General features: G+C 41.2%; 1 protein-coding gene across 5 annotated transcripts in view; it reads right to left on the bottom strand.

Moving 5' to 3' along the window:
• PEX5L (peroxisomal biogenesis factor 5 like) overlaps positions 1 to 23,460 on the bottom strand; it is a 218,511-nt gene that overhangs the window by 4,015 nt on the left and 191,036 nt on the right. For all 5 annotated transcript variants that reach the window (XM_045903320.1, XM_045903323.1, XM_045903322.1 and 2 more), the window contains 6 exons: positions 11,475 to 11,591; positions 9,012 to 9,155; positions 5,551 to 5,621; positions 4,078 to 4,275; positions 3,041 to 3,206; positions 2,493 to 2,650 (listed from right to left, as the gene is read on the bottom strand). In XM_045903320.1, the coding sequence (XP_045759276.1) occupies positions 2,493 to 2,650; positions 3,041 to 3,206; positions 4,078 to 4,275; positions 5,551 to 5,621; positions 9,012 to 9,155; positions 11,475 to 11,591 (854 nt within the window). The remainder of the gene's footprint in view (positions 1 to 2,492; positions 2,651 to 3,040; positions 3,207 to 4,077; positions 4,276 to 5,550; positions 5,622 to 9,011; positions 9,156 to 11,474; positions 11,592 to 23,460) is intronic.

Below are 23,460 nucleotides of genomic sequence, written 5' to 3'. Positions count from 1 at the left end.
AAAAATCTTAAAAAAAAAAAATTCTCCCTCAGTAGATGTGCCCAATTCCACCTAACACGGGCCTTCCCGGCCTCCTGCAAACAGTTGCCCTACCGAGCCTGACACTTGTGAATGCCAAGAAACGATTTTATTGGCCTCTCAAGTATTGTTTTCTACACTGTAATGAGGAGTTCCTGTTAAGAAAGACTCACCTAGAAAGACATGTATCATATAACCTCACTGATATGAGGAATTCTTAATCTCAGGAAACAAACTGAGGGTTGCTGGAGTGGTGGGGGTGGGAGGGATGGGGTGGCTGAGTGATGGACACTGGGGAGGGTATATGCTATGGTGAGTGCTGTGAATTGTGTAAGACTGATGAATCACAGACATGTACCTCTGAAACAAATAATACATTATATGTTAAAAAAAAAAAAAGGTAGTAGGAAGGGAAAAATGAAGGGGGTGAATTGGAGGGGGAGATGAACCATGAGAGACTATGGACTCTGAGAAACAAACTGAGGGTTCTAGAGGGGAAGGGGTGTGGGGATGGGTTAGCCTGGTGATGGGTATTAAAGAGGGCACGTACTGCATGGAGCACTGGGTGTTATATGAAAATAGTGAATCATGGAACAACATCAAAAGCTAATGATGTATGGTGACTAACATAACATAATAAAATTAAAAAAAAAAGACTCACCTAGAAGCTTTATAAAAGCCTCCTTTAATTGAATTTAATATGTCTACATGTACATACGTGTTTATTTCCATCTCTCCTTGTTCCAAACAAAGGACGTACGGTATCTCATAAAATACATACATACAACATAGTGAGAAAATAAGTGACTAAAAGGGGTGAAGATAAAATCAGCTTAGGAAAATGAGACGAGACCAGGAATGAACTTATATACAAAACGGACCTGGTCAGCCTTTGCCAGCTGGTGTGGGAGGAGGCTGCGCAGGCGTCCTGGGGCCCTTTGCGGGCTGGTGTAAGATCCAGCCTCCGCAGAGGCTCCCTCCACAAGGTCCAGAAAATAAAGCAAATCAGCTGCTCCGGAGTCACTCAGCTATTCCCGGCTTTAGCCTCTTTAGTCCTCTTAGAGGACTGGTGTAATCCAGTGACTAATGTTCTTTCTAAGATTCTTTTAGTATAAATGAAGCAACCAGTTTCTGAAACCTCAATATTTGCCAATGGCACAGCCCCCAAATGCAGTTCAGAAACAGCGGCTCTTCAGATGTCAAAGGGATGCTCCCTGATGACTTATCTGAATAAATAATGATAAGGATCCTGATGATGACGGCAATGGTCATAATCATAATAACAAATGCTTACTACTGCTCCGTGCTTAGGCAATTTATATCTAATCTGTGCAATGATCCTGCAGGCTAAATATTATTTTACCACTTTTTTTTAAAGCAGGTGAAGAAATTGAGGCTCAAAGGTATGTGCCCAGAGTCACAAAACCAGTAAATGGCAGAGCTGTGATTTGAACCCAAGCTTTACTGATTCTAAAAGCCTGGTTCTTTTTGAGAATGAGAAAAGGTTTATGTTTTTTGCAGGATTTAAAACTAACAGTTTTCTTTTGTCCAATTGTGAAAGTAATACCTATTTAGAAAGTATAAAAAGAAGGAAAAATTACCTATACTTTCTTTTTTTTTTAAAGATTTTATTTATTTATTTGAGATAGAGAGAGAGTGAGAGAGAGAGAGAGCACGAGCAGGGGGAGTGGCAGGCAGAGGGAGAGTGAGAAGCAGGCTCTCTGCGGAGCAGGGAGCCCGACATGGGACTCAATCACAAGACCTGGAGATCATGACCTGAGCAGAAGGCAGACGCTGAACCAACTGAGCCACCCAGGCGTCCCTTACCTATACTTCCATTACCCCCCAAAAATAAAGATTGTTCATGGGTCCTGTTGATGAGGAAAAAATAGGATATAGGATATAGACCGGACGATGAGGAATAATGAGAAAACAAGAAAGACGTTTTAAACCATAAACCCACCATTTAAAATTTTTTAAAGAAAAACTTTTTTCTTTAAAAAAATTGTAACTAACCTTACAGGCAAAGTAGTTTTAGACAACCTGGACTTTTGGTTGTGCTTTGCCCAAACCTGGCCCTAGACCTTCTTAAGTCATTTTGCTGGGTCCCCCTGCCCCACCCCCCAAGGTTCTGTTTTTCTTTACCTGGGAAATAAAGGGTTGGACTGTTCAAGTTTCTCAGAGAGTTGCCCTAACCCAGGCTGACTGAATGGAAATCTCAGGGGGAGGGGCCTGGGAATCTGCATTTCACAAGGTGCCAACACAATTGCCTCTCTCCAAAGACTGAGAAACACTGAAGCAAACTGTTCCCGCTTCAACAGGCCTCAGGATGCAACGGTTCAAATGTTCCCTTAACAAGAGGAGGAGGGCTACTCCTACAAAAGGAGGTATTTTCACTGGCAAACAATCTTTCAGGTTATTTCACCTCAGCCCTGAATGTGGCTCCTGGTTCTCAGCCTACGACCATACTGCACCTGTAGGCGCCCAGATTGATGCAGCTGATTCCCAGGTTGTATCTGGATCGGATGAAGCCTGGCTGAATCTCCAGGGCGCGGGTGTAGGCCTCCACGGCTTCCTCACTGCGGTCTCCGTTCGCCAATGTTGCCCCGAGCCGGTTCCATAACGAATAGTCCTGAGGACAAAATCAGAGCTAACAACCGGCTCGAGCCACAGTGACCGAGCATTCCCATACTGCTTGCAGAAGAAGCATGGTGGCTAGAAATTTATCCAGGGCTCATGGATAGGGACCAGGACGGCAGAGAATTACTCAAAAAATGGTATGGACGACTTTGTGAAATGACTTTTCATTCATCAAAGAGCCTCTACCATCGGATGCTGTCAGGCAATTCATATTTCTGTTTGACGTACTTGAGGATTAACAGCCACAGTAGCATATTATTAGTACTGATCACATTAAGCCATTGGATGCAGGGAATTAAGACGTAGCAGAAATGTGCAAAGTGTAGCCTGTGAGAAACTTATTTTTAACAGAGAACCTTACGGTTTCTTGTTGTGCACTTACCTCCGGCCGAACAGTTAAGGCAGCGTTAAATGCATCTATTGCTCTATTAAATTCTCCGCTCAGGTGGAACAGTACCCCCAGACCTGTCTGTAGGTCTGGGTCAATCATATCTCCATTTTGGTGGGCGGCTTCCAGATATAATTCCTTAACTCCTTCCAAAACGGAGCTACAAGGGAAAAAATGGAGATGTGTATTCCAAATAGTCTGAACATATATTATTTACTATTATGTTCTCTGTTCCAAGAGAACATCAAAGACTGGAAAAAATCGTGCTTAAAATATCTTCGCTTAATGAGAAGGACTATTAATACTGCATGTTAAAAAATACCTGCTGATTTTCCTGAATTATTTCATCATACACAGAAACATACTGTGCTAAGTAAGGTCTTCACAAGGAGAGTTCCATTGATCCTATGAGTGCCAGTGTGGAGAACCCCAGGGCTCCGTGAGAATGAATTTAACATCGTGATTTATTGCTGATAGAAACAAAATCCCTAGAAGAAAGGACTTCCGTTTTTACTCATAGCCAATTCTCAGGCTTTATGAAATGTGGTGCATTTTATAATTTATTTGAGCTTAATTATATGTCCACAGCCTTTTGCTTTCAGTTATGGTACTCTGGTAAAATGTCTGAGTGCCCACAATCTTGATCATGTGTCCAGTCATTGGTTCTGGTCTCAGCATCAATCTTTGTCATCAGAGTTGCTCTTCTAGCAGGAATGCATCCAAAATGGCTGCTGGTGAGGCTTTTTTTTTTTTTTAAGATTTTATTTATTTTTTCAACAGAGAGGGAGAGAGGGACAGTGAGAGAGGGAACAGAAGCTGGGAGAGTGGGAGAGGGAGAAGCAGGCTTCCCGCTGAGCAGGGATCCCAATGTGGGACTCGATCCCAGGACCCTGGGATCATGACCTGAGCCGAAGGCAGACGCTAACGACTGAGCCACCCAGGCACCCTGGTGAGGCTTGTTAATTACCCTTAAGGTGCCTAATTGTGTAAATGGGTGTTTACTGCCGACTGTAACTTAATTAGAAGGATACCTATCAATTGGAGACTTGGACATCCTCCGGGTAAGGCCTGGAGATCCCTTCTTGCTCTTCACAAGGTATTTGTACTTTGGATTTTGCTTAATCCAATTCTTTAGAGCTTCACAGGCATCCTGCTGATGGCCGGTATTAGTGTAACTCACGGCCAGAGCCATCAAAGCTTTCAAGTTGTTGGGCTGTAATTCTAAGCACCTGCAAGAAGACGTAAGTAAATAGGTAAATAAATAGCCAATTTCAGATTTTTTCTGAGCCAGAGTCTAACAATTCTTTAGGAAATTTGAGGTCTTTATTAATTAAATGGTGCAAAAGCATGGATAAGTTTATGTTAAGTCCTTGGAAAATACCACATTTATCTGTGTGAAAATTGGGACCTAAGTATGTGTGTAAGAAAGTTAAAACTCCTCTCGATGAGCGCTAGGTCTGGTTATTTAGTAAATTGTTTTAAAACTATAGAAAAGGTGGCTAATCCTTGCACAAAATTTATTAGGAGTTTATCTCATGAGGAGGGGCTAGCATTGTTTTAGCGCTGCTCTGTTATTGATCTATTAAATGTATCGTATCCGCAAAGCAAACTGACTAGAGGCAAATTTGGATATGCAGAGATGAAAGTCTGTACAGTGTTTTATAAAGGAGAGGGAAATTCCTGTGTTTCTAGACTACCGATGTGGGTTTACACGAGGCACAGGCTACAGCTGCTCCCCCTCATGCTATCCCGCTGGCCTCTAGCAGGGGCCTTTCAAACTTTGAGGTGCCTGAGAATCATCTGGGGATCTGGTAAAATGCAGAGTATGTAATACAGTCGGCCTGGGATGGGCCTGAGGCTGGGCAGGTCTGACAAGCTCCCAGGCGATAATGAAGCTGGTAGTCCATGGAGAAGACTTGGAGTAGCGAGCCTTAGACAGTCCCTACATCAGTGCTTTAGGGAGGGATTATATGTTATATAGGGAAAGGGGAAGTCGATTTGGTAGGGCTGATTTTTCCAGGGTTTACAGAGGGGCTCTAATGAGGTAAAGTGTGATGCTACAGCCACCCAAAACAGTCTAGACCTTTAGTCACAGGCTCAGTAGTTACACTTGTAGGTCACTGAAACTATCTCAGGAGATTCTCTGTAGACACAAGGAGCTAAAATTACACTGAGGTTATTTTGAGCATGTTTGTCCTGAAGAAAACTTTCAAATGTTGCAGAAGGCTGAAAGTTAAAAGGAACTATATATGTAATGAGTCTATTTTATGACCGCTTTTGACATGGACACTTTTGTGCCAATGAAGGTCAACTGATTTGCGGATGACGAAACACTGCGATTTAGGAATATTATTTCTTCATAGATTCTTGTTTCCTACAGCTAAGTAATATGTGGCCTCTCAGCACTTACCCTGGCCAAATTCTTTACAATGTACCTAAGGATCGAAAGACAAGATAAACAGGAAGTCCACCCAGCCCATAATTTTGCACTTAGCTTCATCTACCTCTGGAGGGCGACAATAGCTGCTTGTTCGTTTTCATTCTCTGCCTGGGTTATCCCGAGGAACTGCCATGCCTACAAAAAACAACTGAGGTCAATATTGCAAGAGGAAGCAGATTCACTCTTGTGCTTTAGATCCCTCCATGCAGAACAACCTGTCTCAGACGCGAGAGTCTTGTAAAAGGGAAAAATACCACAAGCATTTCTTTATTCAAAGGCTCTTCTGACATCTGGGTCAAGATCCTCTGCCATTATTGACAAATTCTCAGTATTTACTCTCCTGTGACACATGGAAACATTTGAGTATCTGACATTTCATGGTATTAGGTGTCTTAAAACCAAAAGATAAATATATAAAAGTATGCATTTGTGAGGAAAGGGGATGGAAAATAACCCAGAAATGTACCTAAAGAGTGTAGACTTTATATGGTAAGGAATCTCAAGATGTACAAAATGAAACTAGTTTGTATAGATGCAAGTCTGACTGTTTCTATAAGAGCTAACAGAAAATTTAGGAACTAGGGAAAATAAAACAAAATCCTCCACTCTAATGTGTTCATGGCTCTAATATCACTGTTAAAATGCATAAAGCACATATAAAATGCAATATAATACATACATAATTGTATAGCCTACACTTTATATTGCATCATGAGCACTTTTCATATTTTTACAAAATCCTCATACTTATAATTTTTAATTTAAATTTTGCTGAGTGGATATCCTATTATTTACTCAACCAATTCCCTATTGCTGTCAGGTTGTTTCTAATCCTTTGCTATTGTTGACAATGTGAAGAATATCTTCAAGCAGATAACATTTTTCATATCTAAATGAAAGTTTTTAATATAACAAATTTCTCCCTATATACTTAGAGGAACAATAATTCTCACACCATTACAAGAACAATCCACATGAACAAAACCTCTCATTACATACACTGTCCTCAAATTTGCTGGGGATGGGGGTATATCAGTCTTATGGATTTAAAAGGGTTTGGGGATTTGGGGGCGCCTGGGTGGCTCAGTTGTTAAGCGTCTGCCTTCGGCTCAGGTCATGATCCCAGGGTCCTGGGATTGAGCCCCGCATCAGGCTCCCTGCTCAGTGAAGAGCCTGTTTCTCCCTCTCCCACTCCCCCTGCTTGTGTTCCCTCTCTCGCTGTCTCTCTGTCAAATAAATAAATAAAATCTTAAAAAAAATAAATAAATAAAAGGGTTTGGGGAGTGCATATCTCTCCCACCTACAGACATTTTAAGGCAAAATTATATGAAGATACATAGAAGCATCCTCAAGTGCTATAAAAATTATATTGGCTTGGGGCGCCTGGGTGGCTCAGTCGTTAAGCATCTGCCTTCAGCTCAGGTCATGATTCCAGGGTCCTGGGATCGAGTTCTGCATCGGGCTCCCTGCTCCGCGGGAAGCCTGCTTTTCCCTCTCCCACTCTCCCCGCTTGGGTTCTCTCTCTCACTGTGTTTCTCTCTGTCAAATAAATAAATAAAATCTTAAAAAAAAATTATATTGGCTTTATCATCCTGAGTTATTATTACCCATGCCATATAAACTCATAAAAAATACTGATTATTTTCCTCCCAAATATCAGTGATTCTTTTTATTCGTTCAAATGTACACAGAGCAGCCCCTATGTTGATTTCACCTTCCATACATCTTAGAATGCTTCTTAAGTTTGATGAAACAGTCCCTCTCTGGGGGCTTCTCGCTAGGCTTTGAGCATGGTGTCATTTTCACTGTTCACAGATCGTCCTTTACCTGAATTTTGGGGTCTCCAAGATTCAGAAGCCCTGGGTCCTTGGTTGGGATCCATTAGTTACCCAGTGTCCTAATCTTCTCATTTATGAATCTGACATAATAACGTATACTTCTTTTTTTTAAGCTTCCAGGGTTGTGTCAAACTATATAATACACATGAAAACACCGCAGCATTTAGAAATGTAAGATGATATTCTTTTGGGGGTTGGCCTACAGTTTTCTATTAATGTAATGACTTTCTTTTCCTCTTAAAAATTCCAATATTTTGGTTCACATTCCAATTCTCAGCTCAATCTTGTTTCACTATCAACGTTTTGACTGACAAGATACCAGGGCTTTAACCTTTTGATCAGTTTACTCATCCTTCCTATACAAACTTTAAGTACAACCAGTCCTAATAATGAAGGCTAATTATTGATGCACCAGGCACTGAACTAAGCACTTTATTGATATGAACTAATTTAATCCTCACAACACCCAATGAATAGTTATTATAATCGTGACTTCCATTTTATGTATGAAGAAATGGAACTGAGATGGTTTAAATGACTTGTCTCTGATCACATGGCTCATGGCTCATGAGTGGTAGAGCAGGGATTTGAACCCACACAGTTAGGGCAGCACAGCCTAGCAGCTTAACCACTACTCTATACTGCCCTCTCAGCACCGTATATACCACTCCCTAAAATTTCTGCGAATCCTTATGAGGAATATGCCTCATAAGATGATTCCTGAAAATGACTCCCAAACTAAAAGAGAAGACTTTACACCTGCCACTAACTTATTACAGGCCTCTGCAGGTTTAGAAACATAGTGGACCAAAGGAGGATGGTGAAGCCTCTCTGGGTGGTCTCCTGGCCTCAGTCTCCATCACCTTCCACACCTCAGAGTAAGGGGTTTTTCGAACAGGCAAATCGGCTTGTATCCCTCTGCTGAGTAGAGTCCCCTAGTGGTTCCCCTGGCTTTCATGAAGCTCAGACTCTTACCCACTCCTTCCTGCCTCCTCTCCCACCACTGTTTCCTCCCCTCTACCCTCTGGAACAATGTTTCACGCCCCACGGTCCACACACAAGCCACTTCTCTTAACGCCTCCGCCGCCCCTGCGGTCTTTCATTAAGCCCCGCCTCCTTCAAAACTCAGCTTTGGATTTAATTGCAGGGGAAGGTCCCCTCAGGAGCCTTGCTCTCTGCTCCCCTAGCATCCTGCGCATACTCTGACATTGCATTTATTACACTTGTCCCTCCAGATAGAACGCAAATGTATCTTTTCAACAGTTCCATTTTCCCAGCTCTTCACTATTTGAAGCCAGTGCCTGGCACAATTCTTAGGACCCAGTATGTGCTCAGTAAACGCTGAGTGAGCGAACCAAGGGTGAGATATGGCGTGGCTCTAGTCCTAGACAAAACTATACACGGCCCCCTGAAAACCACTGCTGAGCCTCCAGGTTGACAATTTTGGTTTTTCATTTCTTGTCCCCACCCTTTTATTTTCAGGCACTGTAGATACTGCACGCTTGATTTGGTTAGCGAACAGGTACCTATATGTGACTTTTGAACACATAGCAGAGTAAGCCAGGTTAACGCCTTTGGGAGCCTTTCCTTGATGCAAATGCAGCCGAGGGGAGCTCTGTGGCGCCCCCTGTCCCTCACTCACACGCAGCCACTTTGTGAGCCGAGCAGGAAGAAGGGAAAATGTTACCTCTGCATCTCCAGGGTCCTGAAGAATCGCTGCTTCCATGAACAGGATGGTGACAGGCAGGTCCCCTTCCTTCAGTCTTTTTAAGCCTTCTTCAAATGCTCCAGGCCAATCCTTGAAGGGATTTTCAGTGTGAAAGTAATATCCCTACAACACGGAGAAGGGTACTATGAGATCCATCCATTTATCTCTTCGTTCTGATATTCAGTAAGCTCTTTTTGAATTTGAATTTATTTAAGTTATTAAAGTTAAATCGAAATTACTGTTTTTTCCCCCTTCCTATGAAGGTAGGACATTTTCATTGTATAAATTTTGGATATTATTTTGTTATTGAATAATATAAAAAGAAACAAAAGTTACCCATCACGCCACAACCCCTATCACTGCTAATATTTTGGAGTTTGTTTTCTATTACTCTTTTGCTCTCTTTGTTTTAGCCATTTCCCCCTGAGATTTAAAAAATCCAGAGTTTTAGACGTATTTTTGCTAAGTGCTACCTTCCATTCCCCTGAAATGTTAATGCCACATACTGTACATCTGTTTATGTGCTGTGACCCTTTGGAGGGCTACAAACCATTCTACTATCTACGATTTTTTTTACCTTCCTGCTCCTTGAACCAGTTTTTGTCCCATAGGGGGCTATATTTGCCCCATTGAGAATGCATGTTTTAAAGTTATAGGTCTTTTCTTTCAAAAATTTAAATTGTACAGAATGTATAAATAATCTTTTTCTAGGAATATATAAATTAAACAAATAAGCTCATACCATATATGCAGTTTTGTAGCTTAAGCCCCACTTAGTTTTAGTTTTTAAAATTATTTGCATTGTGCAAAAACTTATTTAACGAAGCTCCTACTGATGGACATTCAGGTTACTTTTGATTTTTTTGTCCTCATAAATAAAGTTACAGAGAAAACCTCGTGCTCAAATCTTTGCGTATGATTATTAACTTAGGATAGACTTCTAGAGGGCTTTTTTAGACTAAAGGCTATGAACTATTTTGAGGCCCTTGATATGTATAACTGAATTGCTTTTGAGAAAAATTTGTCCCAAGTTAAACTCTAATTGGAAATATCTGAGAGAAATGATTTGTTGCAACCTTACCAGCATAGATCATCATAATATCCTTCTAATTTGATAGATACAAATAAGCTAGTCTGTTAATGATGCTACTAAGGTTTAAAAATAGATTAAATGGAGACTTTCATTCTCCGTTGTTGCTGAGAAAGACAAACCCCCTTATCAAAGCCACAGGGTGTGACCAGTTTATGTAGTGGTGTTACAGATATGGGGTCCCAGGGGCGAGGAGCTCAGGGCCCCAGCCATGCCTCAGGCGCATGAATTACAGCCTAGAGTCTGCCAATCTATATCAATGTTTTCTCTTCTTGCCTAGCTTTGATTTCTTTGTAGAAGAGGGTTATTTTTAAAAAGATACTCTAATTTTATGAGATTGCCTTGCCTACTGAGGGGCAGAGAATACTGGCAGGAAGACATTTTAATGACTATGTAGATTGAAAATCCTCTAAGATTGGAGACTATTCATCATCATATCTACTGCTAGGTAAGCATTCAATAAATATTTGTTGATTGAACAAATGGAAGTTATCCAGAACTGAATATTATTGAGACTTCCTCTACCACAAAAAATCCATAATACACACATATTATATGTATATACATATACATATATATATAGTTTTTCCTTCAGGAACAAAATTCCATATCTTTTTCTATCTTTCAAGTCCTTTAAATTTATTTCTCAAAAGTGTCCCTCCCCTCTTCACCAAGTGTTTTTATTTTTTATTATTTATTTATCTGTTTTTATTATTCTTTTCACCAAGTGTTTTTAAAAGCATAAACCCAAGGGCAACTGGGACTTCATGGGTAATTTGGCTGGTTGTTGACTGAACTCACACATTTGCTGGGGCTCCTTTCAGGGGAATATCCTAGGATTGGGACTTGTCTCTGGGACTTGACCTGGCTGCGTGAAGGGTATCTTTTCCACTGTGTTTCTTTGTTAGCTGTGTAAGGACCACCTGGGCAATACAGCCCTAAGCCCCACCTCACTCCCCTGTCCACTGATACCATTTCTCTTAGCTCGTCCACATGGCTCACATGAATGACTGACAAAAAGCATTGTGAGATTAGCCAGTTCTTGTTCCAACCCACCCTCCACGTCAGTTAGTTCAGTAACTTGCCAGCAGTCAAGAATGCAAGCTCTTGTTGGCTGTCAAACAGTATTAACATTGATAAAAATAAGGATATTTCATTCTAGCTTTGCTGTCTTCACACACTGGATGATTATATTGTTTTCATCCACCAGAATTTCTTCTAGGTCAGGCTGACAATAATTTGTCTACTTAATTCTTGAATTTTTTGCAAAATAGTTAATGACTAATTTATAAAAATATGATGCAAAGAGGTTGAGAAAACTGGTCAGCATGTATAAGAACAGAATCAGTCACCTTCTCGCTAGCAGAGATTGTAACTTGGTTCTGAGCTTCTTGGTTCTCCGATATCCAGTTCCTCCGGGCCATTTCTTCCCATTCTGCTTGCATCTTATCCCAAAACTCTGTATCTGACTAGGAGACAGGAAAAATGAAGAGAGATGGATTTAAGACCATGTTATGTCACCTGGTTTATTTCTAAAAAGACAGTTTTCCTCATAGATCAGAATGAGTTCTGAGGAGGAATAAAATGTTCAAACTGGCCACATCCAATGATACTCACGGTTGAAGAGCTCCTGGAGGGTACTTAAGTGGTCAGAGTGTTAAATTGGATTAGTTGTGACTTTCTCCAGCAGGAAAATAGTTACCATCTGAAGGACAAGGATCATATATGCCAAATTCAGCTCAAAATCCATTACTTGAGCAGTTTCAAGTGTGGACACTGGGCACATATTTTAGGAAGGACGGTCCTAGAGTTGCTCTCAGGATATGAGGAATTACAGCAATGGCTTTGGGACTGAATGGGCAGTGACTTGGGGAAGCAGCTGACCATGGACAAGGGAAAATAACATTAGTTGACCCTACTCTGTGCCAGGCACCTTGCTAGGAGAAAACTGAGCATAGAGGATTATGGTCACAAAGCTAGGATTGCATAGCATCAGAACCCCAGTCTGGCTTCCAAGCCCTTGCTCATCACCTATGGCAAACATGGCCTCCTGGTGCTAAAGAATGAAGGACCTTGGCTTTTGGTGTGAACTTAATTGAGTCCTCTTAGTCAAGGTCTTGTCTATGGCAGGATGGTTTTTTGAAAAATATTGCTTTGTGTTTTTCTCCTTATAATTTTCCTTTATGTTTTCCAAAAGGGAAACCAGGCCATTTGCTCCCTTTTACCTCAGGGGAGGACTGAAACAGAAATTTTCTGCAAGATCTGTCCCTGGTTGGCTTCTATTTTGTTAAGCCTAAAGAGAGTACTTTGGGTGTCCTGGTGTGAGGAAAAAGGGGCAAATATTTTAAAGAAGTTAAGGGAGGAAAGGGAACTTTCCAGGGGCAGGGAAGACAAGGAGGGTGGTGGATTCTGAGATGAGTGGGAGACTGGTGCTTAGCTTTTAGGTTTTTCCCTGCGAACTGGCCTGACTTCCAAGAGGGTGACAGAAGGTATGACTGGGGGGCTGACTTCAACTCTGATTCTGACATGGGAGGGACATAGACAGAAACTGGATTTCAGCTGGGGCTTGTTGGCTGTTAGCCATCAACATGACAGACAAGAGGGTGGAGACTCTGCCCTTGATTTCTGGCACCACATAATCCTTCCATATTTGGTGTCTGAGTCTAAGTTGGTAAGAGAGATGCTTGGAAACTACTTAATTTTCTTTAAAGAAAACAAGGGATGTTATTGCTTGAACACCTGAGTCTGGGACTGAGATGCATACTCTTATCTGCAAATCTCAATTTCTATGATTCTAAGTCCTGTGACTTGCTGACACACCATCAAGGTTGTCCTTCACCTTTCAATCCTTCTAGTCATACCTTCTACTCTATCCTCATGCCTGGTGGTGGTGGTTCTATGGTGGGAACTCCTCAAAGTTGCTCTGAATGATAATTATACGCTTATTTCTTCTGGATATAAATGCTCAAGAAATAAGGGCCAGCCCAATGTGATTAATCCCAGGCAGCTAAATAAATAGTAGGTCTTGTTATTCTCCTTTATTATGTCCACGATACTCCTTCCTACCACAGGAGTGGGTCCTGTCCCTTCAGCAGAGGCCTCCCCTTGAAGCCTCAGGGTAGCAGGCACCTTGATAAATCTGTGTTTGAGATGCTAGAAGCACATGGAATGGCCACCACTTATCCAGGTTAAGCTTAGGAATAAAACTCAAAGTGTCTTTTTTAACAAGTCTTTTTAGCAGAGTACCAAATTATGCAAAAGAATGATCTCGGATATACAAAAGCAATGGCTTGATAAAAAACTAGAAGGAAATATGCTGCCATGTTAAGAGTAATCTGTCTTTGAATGAAGAGATGATGGGTGGTGTTTTTCCTGCTTCTTTATACTTTTCTGCACTTTCTGCATTTTCTATGAGTATGCATTGCTGTTCTAATTTTTTAAAAGGTTCAAAACGACAATAAAAGAGAACAATTACCTGTCCTTTTTTAAATACCATAAACCTGAATATTTAGATGCTGAGGAATTTGGAAAAAATTTTTTGAAAAAAATTTTGGAGACTCGTTTTCTTGAACAGTTTTTCACAGTTCAGCTTGTCTGCATAGAAACTAAGATAAATCTATCGAGTGAATATAATTACTGATTTTCCCAGTTCTTCTGAATGAAAGAAGGAAGAAGACTTCATAACATGTACCTCTGGATTACAAAAGGATGCATCACCTTTCCTGCTGTTTCAAATTAGAGCGTGGATGCAGAAACAAGACTGCTGTAGAAAACAGGACCTCAGTGGAGGTGAGGCTGCCAGGCTCTTATTTAATGAGATACACCAAGACTTACTGTTACCACTTAGAATAAGTTCTGCTGACTAATTAAAGTGCACAGCACAGATTCATTTAATTACAGATGACTACTTTTAGCACAATCAATTTTCATCTAGTCTCAGAATCCAGATTTCATTCACATAACTGCAATTAACACTGCTTCTTTTTTCTATTTCTAATCAATTTTAGAGAAACCTGAAACAAACTTGAATTTTAACCATTGTAGACACGACTGAGGGGACTTTATGTATTGATGATTTTCTTAGCTGTTCTGGGATTTTGTAGACGGTTTTTTTTTTTAGACTCTCCAGGTGATAAGTTATCTGCTTACACCAGAAATGAGCTATCTGCAATCCATTTTCATTTTTAAAAATAGCTTTCTGATTATAACAATGGTAGATATTCATAAGAAACTGGGACATGTGGTAGAGTGCACTGCTAAGAACAACAGCTCTCTCCTTAGATGGACCTGGGAACAAATGAGGCTTCATCACTGACCTTCGGCAAGACCCTTGACTCCTCTAGGTCTCATTTTCCTTATCTTTAAAATGAACATACAGTAGTGATCTTGGTTAGTCATTATGAGGATTAAATAAGAAAATATATCTGTGGTATGAAACATATGGAAAATGTTCAGTAAATGTAGGTGTGCTTATTAGTGTTTTTGTATCACTGAGAAAAAGGTAAAGAATGAAACAAAGAGGGGTGCCTGGGTGGCTCAGTCGTTAAGCGTCTGCCTTCGGCTCAGGTCATGATCCCAGAGTCCTGGGATCGAGCCCCGCATCGGGCTCCCTGCTCAGCGGGAAGCCTGCTTCTCCCTCTCCCACTCCCCCTGCTTGTGTTCCCTCTCTCGCTGTGTCTCTCTCTGTCAAATAAATAAATAAAATCTTAAAAAAAAAAAGAATGAAACAAAGATCACCTACAATCTCAAAGCACAAATATACATCTATGAGTATCTTGGTGTTTTAATTTGCTGTAAATACATATCCTCTTCTAGATACCTTTCCTCTCTTTATTTAAATCTTTCGCTTCTACCTAATTATTCAAAAATTGGACCAAAGTTAAGATTATGGACAAAACAGACTGTTGTGTAGCCTAAAATGGTATTTAAGAAGAGTTATTACAACATGGAGCAGGCCTATACCATTCCTTTATAAGTACTGTGATCACAGTGATAGACAACAACAACATATAACGTGTTGGGAAAATAATGACTGTAGAGAAATGCACCAATAGCATTACTTTCATGGGATGGGATTATGAGTAACTGTCCCATCACCTTTCCTTGTATTTTACAGCATTTCCCAAATTTTCTATTGCTAACATGTTATTTTTGTGAAAATAAGATTTGGTTAAAAATACTTACTTCTGGGGTGTCTGGGGGACTCAGTCAGTTAAGTGCCCGACTCTTGATTTGGGCTCAGGTAATGATCTCAGATTTGTGAGATCGAGGCCTGGACGGGCTCTGAGCTCGAAGCAGAGCCTGCTTGAGATTCTCTCTCCTGCTGCCCCTCCCCCAACTTGCATATGTCTCTCACTCTCACTCTATCTAAATAAGTAAATAAGTAAAATAATAAATAAGTAAAACCTTAAAACCTTAAAAAAGTAAGTAAAATAAATAAATAAATAAGTAAAACCTTAAAAAAATACTTCTTTTCAATTTCAATTCCTCCATGACGTTTCTCCAAAAACCCTAAACTAGAAGCATCTCTTGCTTCTCTCTGTTCCTTTGAACTAACATTGTGTAGTTAAGAAGAAGAGAGATGTGTGCTAGAAGCTTCTATTATCCCTGTAAACTTGAATAAGTCATTCAAACCTATCTGAACATTGTTTTTTGTCATTTGTAAACTAAGACTAAATTGGCTACACAATAGCTCAGGTTTCTTTATCTATGCAGATTGACTCAGAAGATCAGAATAAGTGGGATGGGAATTGGGCTTCTAGCCTAAAAATTACACTTTAAAGCATTTTCCTAAGAGTAAAACTGACATTTTCCCTTCACTTTTTGATTGTAAAGCTAGAAAATAAAAATTTCTATAAGAACCATGACAAAATTAAATACTAATTAAATTATAATATAAAGAATAAAAAATAAACAATTTAATTTAGAACTAGGGAATTTTAAGGAAGAACAGCATATTGCTAGTTCCCACTCACCAGTCTATTTTGGTTATCCTTGAGTTAAAATAGAGATACTTTCTATTTTGTGGCCAAACATAATTGTTGAGTAGAAGGATCCTGGGGTTGTTCTGTGAAAGAACTGTTTGATGTGAGATGATTTGCCCATTGTGCCTGTGAGGAGTCTGACTTTCTTTTTGCTTCTTTAGACATCCATTGATTAACTGTCACTGGATCAAAACTTAAACAAACAATCCATTCTCTATATGCAAAAGAAAAAAGAGTAGCCCTTGCATGGCAAGGAATGAAAATCACTGTGCAAGTTTGGACAAAATATTTGCCATAACAGACAATTTTTGTTGAAGGGAAATTATGTGTAGATCAGTTAGAGACCTTATTGCCCAGGGACCCAGTAGCCCAGGCTAGCAAAATGTGGCTGAAACATCTCCACTCACATCTTGTATTGACGAAAAGCTAATATTAGTCAAACAAACAGTTCTTCGGCTGTCCGAAGAACATATTCAACCTGGGGCTGTAAGAACAGATGTTCAGCACCCTGTTCGAGGACCAGATAGAATTTTGATGGGTCAGAATTAGTTTGAGCTCTGGGTGAGGTTCTGGGTGTCCCACGTAGTGACGGTCATTGGCAAACTGGAATCTATTCAGGCAAGAGTGAATGGGCAAGAGTAACCCAGTTTATGAAGTGATTCACTGGTACAGCAAGGCTCAGAGGGGTGGTGGAGCTGGGCAAGAAGCCTTAGCCTTGTCTTGCAGACAGAAGAACTAGGGTGAATGAATGGGAGTTCCTGGGGGACAGATTTTTATCAAATGCCTAAAAATGTAATGGGCTGTTTCCTCCTCAGGAGGATGGGTTCCCCAACATTAGAAGTCTTTTTTTTTTTTTTTAGAAGGGGGGTTGGGAGGTGGAGGGGTAGAGGGGTGGAGGAAGAGGGAGAGAGAGAATCTCAAGCACGCTCCATGCCCAGCATAGAGCCTGACCTGGGGCTCGATCTCACAACCCTGAGATCATAACCTGAGCTGAAATCAAGAGTCGGACACCTAACTGACTGAGCCACCCAGGTGCCCCAACATTAGAAGTGGAATGACCAATGTGAGGAGTGCTTGTAAAGATGATTCACAGATTAGTTTGACAGATGAATTCTATAATCTCTTATGACCCCGAGTATCAGATTACATTATTAATGAGTTGATTTATTGAGTCAAACAGGAAGGCTCAAAATATATAAAATCTCTGTGCGATAAGAAATGGGTCTGTCATGCATGCCTCTTTCTCAGTCTAAACAGTATAGGGAAGAAGACTCACGGACTTTGGCGTCAGGTACAATGGGCCACAATACTGGCCATGTCGCCTGTCACAAGACCTTTGGCAATTTTGCTCACCTCTTTAACTTGGTTTCCTCATTTGTAAAATGTAAAAGTCTTGTAGAGTGGTTGTGCAGATGAAGGAAAACAATGTATGTAAAGTGCTTAAAACCTGTAACATTAAGAATGAAGGAATTGGGGATGCCTGGGTGGCTCAGTTGGTTAAGCGTCCCCCTTCGGCTCAGGTCATGATCCCATGATCCTGGGATTGAGCCCCGAGTCAGATTCCCTGCTCAGTGGGGAATCTGCTTCTCCCTCCCCCTCCACCCCTCCCCCTGCTCATGCTCTCTCTCAAATAAATAAAATCTTAAAAGAAAAAAAAAGAATGAAGGAATTGGCAGTTAATATAATTTTATATTCGTAAATGAAAAAATGACTTTTCAGGATAGAGAGAGGATGCCATATCATAACCTGTAAACTGTGTGGTTCAGAAGTTTTGAAAAACAAAACTCTTGGTACGAGCACTCAACACAGATTTTCTGGTTGCTTCTGGGTTAGACACGCTTCCTTGTTTAATGAAATCGGCCATCACTGCCCAAGTTGGCAGGCACCTGTGCAAACAGCCCGAGGCTTTCACCAAACAATGTGGTAGCAGGTTGGTTGCAAAATGTGGGGAGAAAAAAATTGGAAATGATGGTAAGGAGAGAAAAGGGCACAGGAGTCTGGAAATAATACAAGGCTTGAGCAGGATGTCAGAAGGCAACCAAGAGCCATTTCTAACAGAATCTAAGGTATCTTCCTGTTCTTTCTCTTCTTCCTCCCAGGGCAAGGAGCAAAAAGGAATGGAGTATTAAAGCACAAGGAGCAAAACTTGTTGTCCAAATGGGCAGGGGTCATTTTTGAAAGAGCTTTTTAGCATATTCATTAGCAAATGAATGCCTTTGTGGAGCCAAAGTTTCACATGATTATAACCACGTGGCTCCTGTGGGGTCTGTATTCACAATGGAGAACTGCTCTCCAGGGGCACTGGGCCTGGAGGTTTGGAGACCCAACTGGGGTTTGCTGCTGCTTTGGGAACAAGGTTTTGTGGGGCCAATTTCTCAGCAGCTGTTTATGTTTTGCAGGCCTCCTGACTGCTCCCTGGGCAGCTGGTGACGGAGGGCTACAGGGCACAAGGAGGTGGGAGGGCCCTTGGGTTTAAGCCTTGCCACACATCCATGAGGTAACAAGTTCTGTGATAAAGGAAGTGGCCTGTGGATAGTGGTAGTGGAAGCCCTGGCAGGTGGCCTTCTTTTTGTAAAAAGCAAGTGTCTGACTTAGGCTTTGATTGATGAGGCATCCACGTCAAAGATGGCTACCTTGAATAACCACATTGTGCCATTCACTCTAGATAAAGAGCCAGGTTGTGCGTGCCCCCCCCCCCCCCATTTTAGAGATCTTGGTTAATTTCAACAACTGACCGTTTGGGTCGCTTGCTTTTTTCTCTTCTCATGCTTTAAATTCCTGCACTTATGTGTTAAATTCACCAATGAGGAGTGAGCCTTCAAAACCCTAGCTCCCCACCCTCAACCCCCATAAAAGCAGAACCCCAGGCCTGCTCTCTTTCTCTCTACCCATGACCTCAATGTGTGGCCCCAGGTGGGCCATGTAATTTCCAGGAATTGTAAGTAATACACTTTTTCTTTTTCAAAGTTTCCTGGTGGTTATTGCTGAGAGCATCTTGAAATCATAATAAGAACCACAAGGGCCGGTCCAACCACGACACTGGTTCTTGATAGGCTGAGACCAACACAGAACAACCATGAACAACAGGCAGTGCGATTCAGTTCCAGAGGGGCTTTCTTCTCCTTTAGCCATGGCCACACGTGGTGAAAGTTACTGAGTAACTCCCTACTAGCTTTAATAAAATAAGGTATTAGAAATATTTACTAAATCCAAACTATGTGTTTGTGCTTTGCATTATAGCAATATTAAAGAATAAAACCAAACAAAACACCTAGATGTGGGTACTGCTCTCAAGAAGCTCACTTTCCAATGATAAAATAAGAATTGAGGCAACTGTAATTAAGGATAAGGTGAACAAATGATGTAAAAAGAGACGAAATTACTTGCTAAAGTCACACTAATTTTGGTAAATAAAAGAGCCACAATTCAAGATACTTCATTCTTTCCTTTTATGACAGATTGCATCTTCTAAGATGGCTAAAGCAGTATTTCTGGCCCCTCATCCTCTCCAGAACATCGCCACACTCCATTAAGAGGTGGAGTCCCTTGCCCATCTTTGAATACTTGCCTTGACAAATAGAATGCAATGGAAATGACCTGCTGTGACTTTTGGGGCTAGATCCTACAAGGTGATACGGTTTCTGCCTGTCTCTCCCTCTTCCTCTCAGGACACTCACTCCTGGAATCTAGCTATCCAGATGGTTATCTATCTATCTAGCAAGGAAGCCCAGGCCACAAAGAAAGGCCACATGTAGGCATTCTAGCTGTCTGTTGCAGCTAAGGTGTCAGGCGACTACTGGCATAAGCCATCTGACATGGGAGTGAGAATGCTTTTGTTTTTGTTTGCTTTTTAAGGATTTTATTTTTAAGCAATGTCCACACCCAACGTGGGGCTGGAACCCACAACCCTGAGATCAGGAGTCGCACGCTCCATGGACTGAGCAGCCAGGTGCCCTGAGGATGCCTTTGGATGACTCCCACCCCTCACCATCACCGTGAGCCATTGAGCCACACTGACACATGGTGGAACAAAGATGAGCCATCCTCTCTGAGCTCTACCCAAATTACATATTGTTTGAGCAAAATAAATATTGCTTTTTAAAGCCACGAGTGTTGGAATAATTTGTTACACAATCATAGTAACTGGAACATACTTTAGGTTTGAAGATTGGAACACAGAAAGAAGACTGGGTGTAGAGAAAGGACCTTGAAGGATTGACAGAATAATGAAGTATGGTAGCATCTCCCCAAAGAGTATTCTAGAAACAAGGAGTTCTGTGGTCAAATGAACTTAAGAAACTGTAGGTTAAAGCAGAAGCTGCAAATTGGTGGCCTATGAGCCCAATCTAGCCAACAGACATGTTTTTGTCCCCTCAAATTGGATGCATAATTTTCCATCAAAACCCAGATTTCAGATATCTCATGAAGATCTGTTAATATTGCATGACTAGAAGCAGCAACTCTCAGGTGATATGTGTGGCCTCCATTTCATCATGGCCATCGCCAGATCACTATCTTTGTCTTCTGGAAGTAACTAGTTTGCAACTTCTGGACAAAAGTGAACATGTTCCTTACTGCATGACTTCCCAGGCTCTTCATATGTTAACGTATATTTTAAATCTCTAAGTGGGGATGTAAACAATAGTCCTTAAATGTATTTACCTTGAACCTCTGAGTGTGCATCTGTCATCAGGGTTCTCTAGAACACAGCTTGGAAAATGCTGATATAGAGACTCAGGGCATCTGAAGTTCCACAAAAACAGAACTCTTTGGTGGGATAAATTTGGTGTATCCTGAGAAGCTACCAGGGACAGGAATTTACCACATATAGTTTGTTTTCAAGTGATTGTTTCCAGTGAAACTCATCTCCAATTAGCCAGCAGGTTCTCTAATCCTCACATCTGTTGTGTGAATCAGAATTCTTCAAGAATCTGTTGTTATTGTTCTAGAAAAGGAAATGAAACCCAGAATGTGGAGGGAAGAATTAAAATAATTTTTGTAGGTTTTTAAGAAGACAACTCATTTGATGAATTTATCTTGTCAATGCTAGCTAGTCATTTAAAATGGCTTTGAAATTACATATAATTATGTATACAGATCGGACAAAGACTGGAAGAAACATTAAAAAATGAGAACAGTTAATTTATTAATGTCATGGGAATTCTGGGTAATTCCTAGCCTTTCCTCCCCCAACTTTCTGATTTCCGTTATTGTTGTTGCTTTTAAAATAACTTTTAAAAGTCTCTTAAATGAGAGAAAACCTTTGATAAAGGAATTATTTTTCTGGTGACCAACAACTTTTAAGTTCTATGATTGGTTCAGGGCCTGCAAAAAATGTAAACATCCTTAGTATTAGAAATAGTGATTAAGAGCAGAAGTTTTGGAGTTAGTCTTGGTAGGAACCCTAGTCCTATCACTTAATTGTGGTGTGACCTTGAACAAGTGACAAAATCTCTCTATGTCCCTGTTTCTCCACATTAAAATGTTGTTGTTGGAGGAGGTAATTGAGAGGCTGTGACTGCCAGGGGGCCCTCGAGCTAAACGTGGGTAATTAGAGGCTTCTCACCTCCTCCCCCAGCCTTTGAATGTCTGATCTGCCTACTGTTCCCACAGTGAAGGCTGTTCTAAGGATGCAGCCTTGAGAGAAGAAGGTGTTGGGGAGACCATCTGGATGGTGTATGTGACTGAACCCAGTGAGGGCCTCTGTATAAACATTTTAAGATTCTGGTGGGCAGGTGTAGAGATCTCATCTTGCAGCCACATGAGACAAGCCTCATATGTAAGTTCCCTTGCTTAAGAAAGCCGCCACCTACCAATATGGTGTGGTGTGCCGCTTTCCTAGGTCTCTCCCTGCCCTCTGTGTATGGGCCCAGTTTATGAACCAACAATTGACAAGCCAGCCAGGAGACCAAAGTAATGGGCCTTGGGAAAGTTAGGCATTCTCGGGGGCAATCTTGCTTTGGCCACTGATCTCCGTGTGGGGAGAGGTGGTCCCTGTGTTAGATGCTTTTGGCTCACCATGCGAGTCTCAGGACACCCTGAAAACGCCAGCAGGTCTGATACACTTGTTTGGAGAAACTACACATAGCACACTGTGACAAAGAAGGGAAATGAGCGGCTGCCCCCTGGGCCCACGTCTCACACGGGCAGCTCGTCTGGCCACTAATGTCCAGCTAGAGGCTGAAGTTCCAGTTAGAAAGTTGGAAGAACTGGGGCCACAGAAGGACATGCAGTTGTCAACTGTTCTGCTACCTTTGGGGCTGGCAGAGAGGATGGGAAAGCAAGATAATAGGTTAGAGGACTTAATGGTCAATTTTGCAAAGCTCAGAGGGTGCAAGATGCCTTGGGTTAAGATCCAACAGCTTGTGACAAAGCCTGATTGGGGCCGTGGGAGGTGAAAGGAATACCTGGGAAAGTGAAGAGAGCCAAGAGCAAAGAGGGGGATGTTGTGATTGACAGTGACAACCGACAGCCTCATGCAGTCTGACCCCAGCACAAAGAGAGAATTTAAATACTAACTACCCTAGATTTCCGATAATAAAGAATGATACCCCAAAACTCTTAGTAGGAGAAACTTGCATTCTTTTTCTGTCTCTTGAAGTTGTAAATCTTATGTCCTTGAAATACAAGTACCCCAGGAGACAACGAAAGCCCTGCCGATTGCCTGAGTCTGAAGGAAAAGAAGGGGGAGGGATGCTTTTTAAAATATAGATTGCTGTAGAAGCTTCCTTGCCGCAACTCCTGTCCACAACCTCCATAAGATTACTAATAAAGGGCACATACAAATCTTAAAAGTCTTCTCTACAAATATTAATAAAACGCTTTAGCCATGTGAGTGGGTAACCTTCACTTGTTCCGTCTGCCAGAGACACATTTGAATTTAACTGTTTCATAAGCCAGTGAATTTTATATCATACCAGATTAATAGCTAAAGTTTTGGAATGAAAGCTATGGGATCTCTGTTTGTGTATGTTATGTATGCCCATAGATATATATTACTTACGTGATGTTTTTCTTCCTCCGGAGAGTATTACCAAAATTAATTGGCAAAAGAGCTTTATTTAATTGGCTTGAAGAAAACCAAGCTTTGGGGTGCCTGGGTGGCTCAGTCGGGTAAGCATCTGCCTTCAGCTCAGGTCATGATCCCAGGATCCTGGGATCAAGCGCCGCATCAGGCTCCCTGCTTGTTGGGGAGCCTGCCTGTCTCTCTCCCTCTGTCATTCCCCCTGCTTGTGCTCTCTGGCTCTCTCTAGCTCTCTGTCAAATAGATAAATAAAATCTTAAGGAAAAAAAAAAGGAGAGTAAGCTTTAATATCAATAGTGCACTTATGTAAAACTGAAGCTTAATTTCTTT

This window comes from Mirounga angustirostris, unplaced genomic scaffold (assembly GCF_029215605.1).
Source record: "Mirounga angustirostris isolate CCGP_5_RB_7025 unplaced genomic scaffold, mMirAng1.0.hap1 SCAF_1, whole genome shotgun sequence".
Taxonomy (NCBI): domain Eukaryota; kingdom Metazoa; phylum Chordata; class Mammalia; order Carnivora; family Phocidae; genus Mirounga; species Mirounga angustirostris.
The sequence above is the reverse complement of the archived record's forward strand: the minus strand, read 5'-3'. Positions and strand labels throughout refer to the sequence as shown.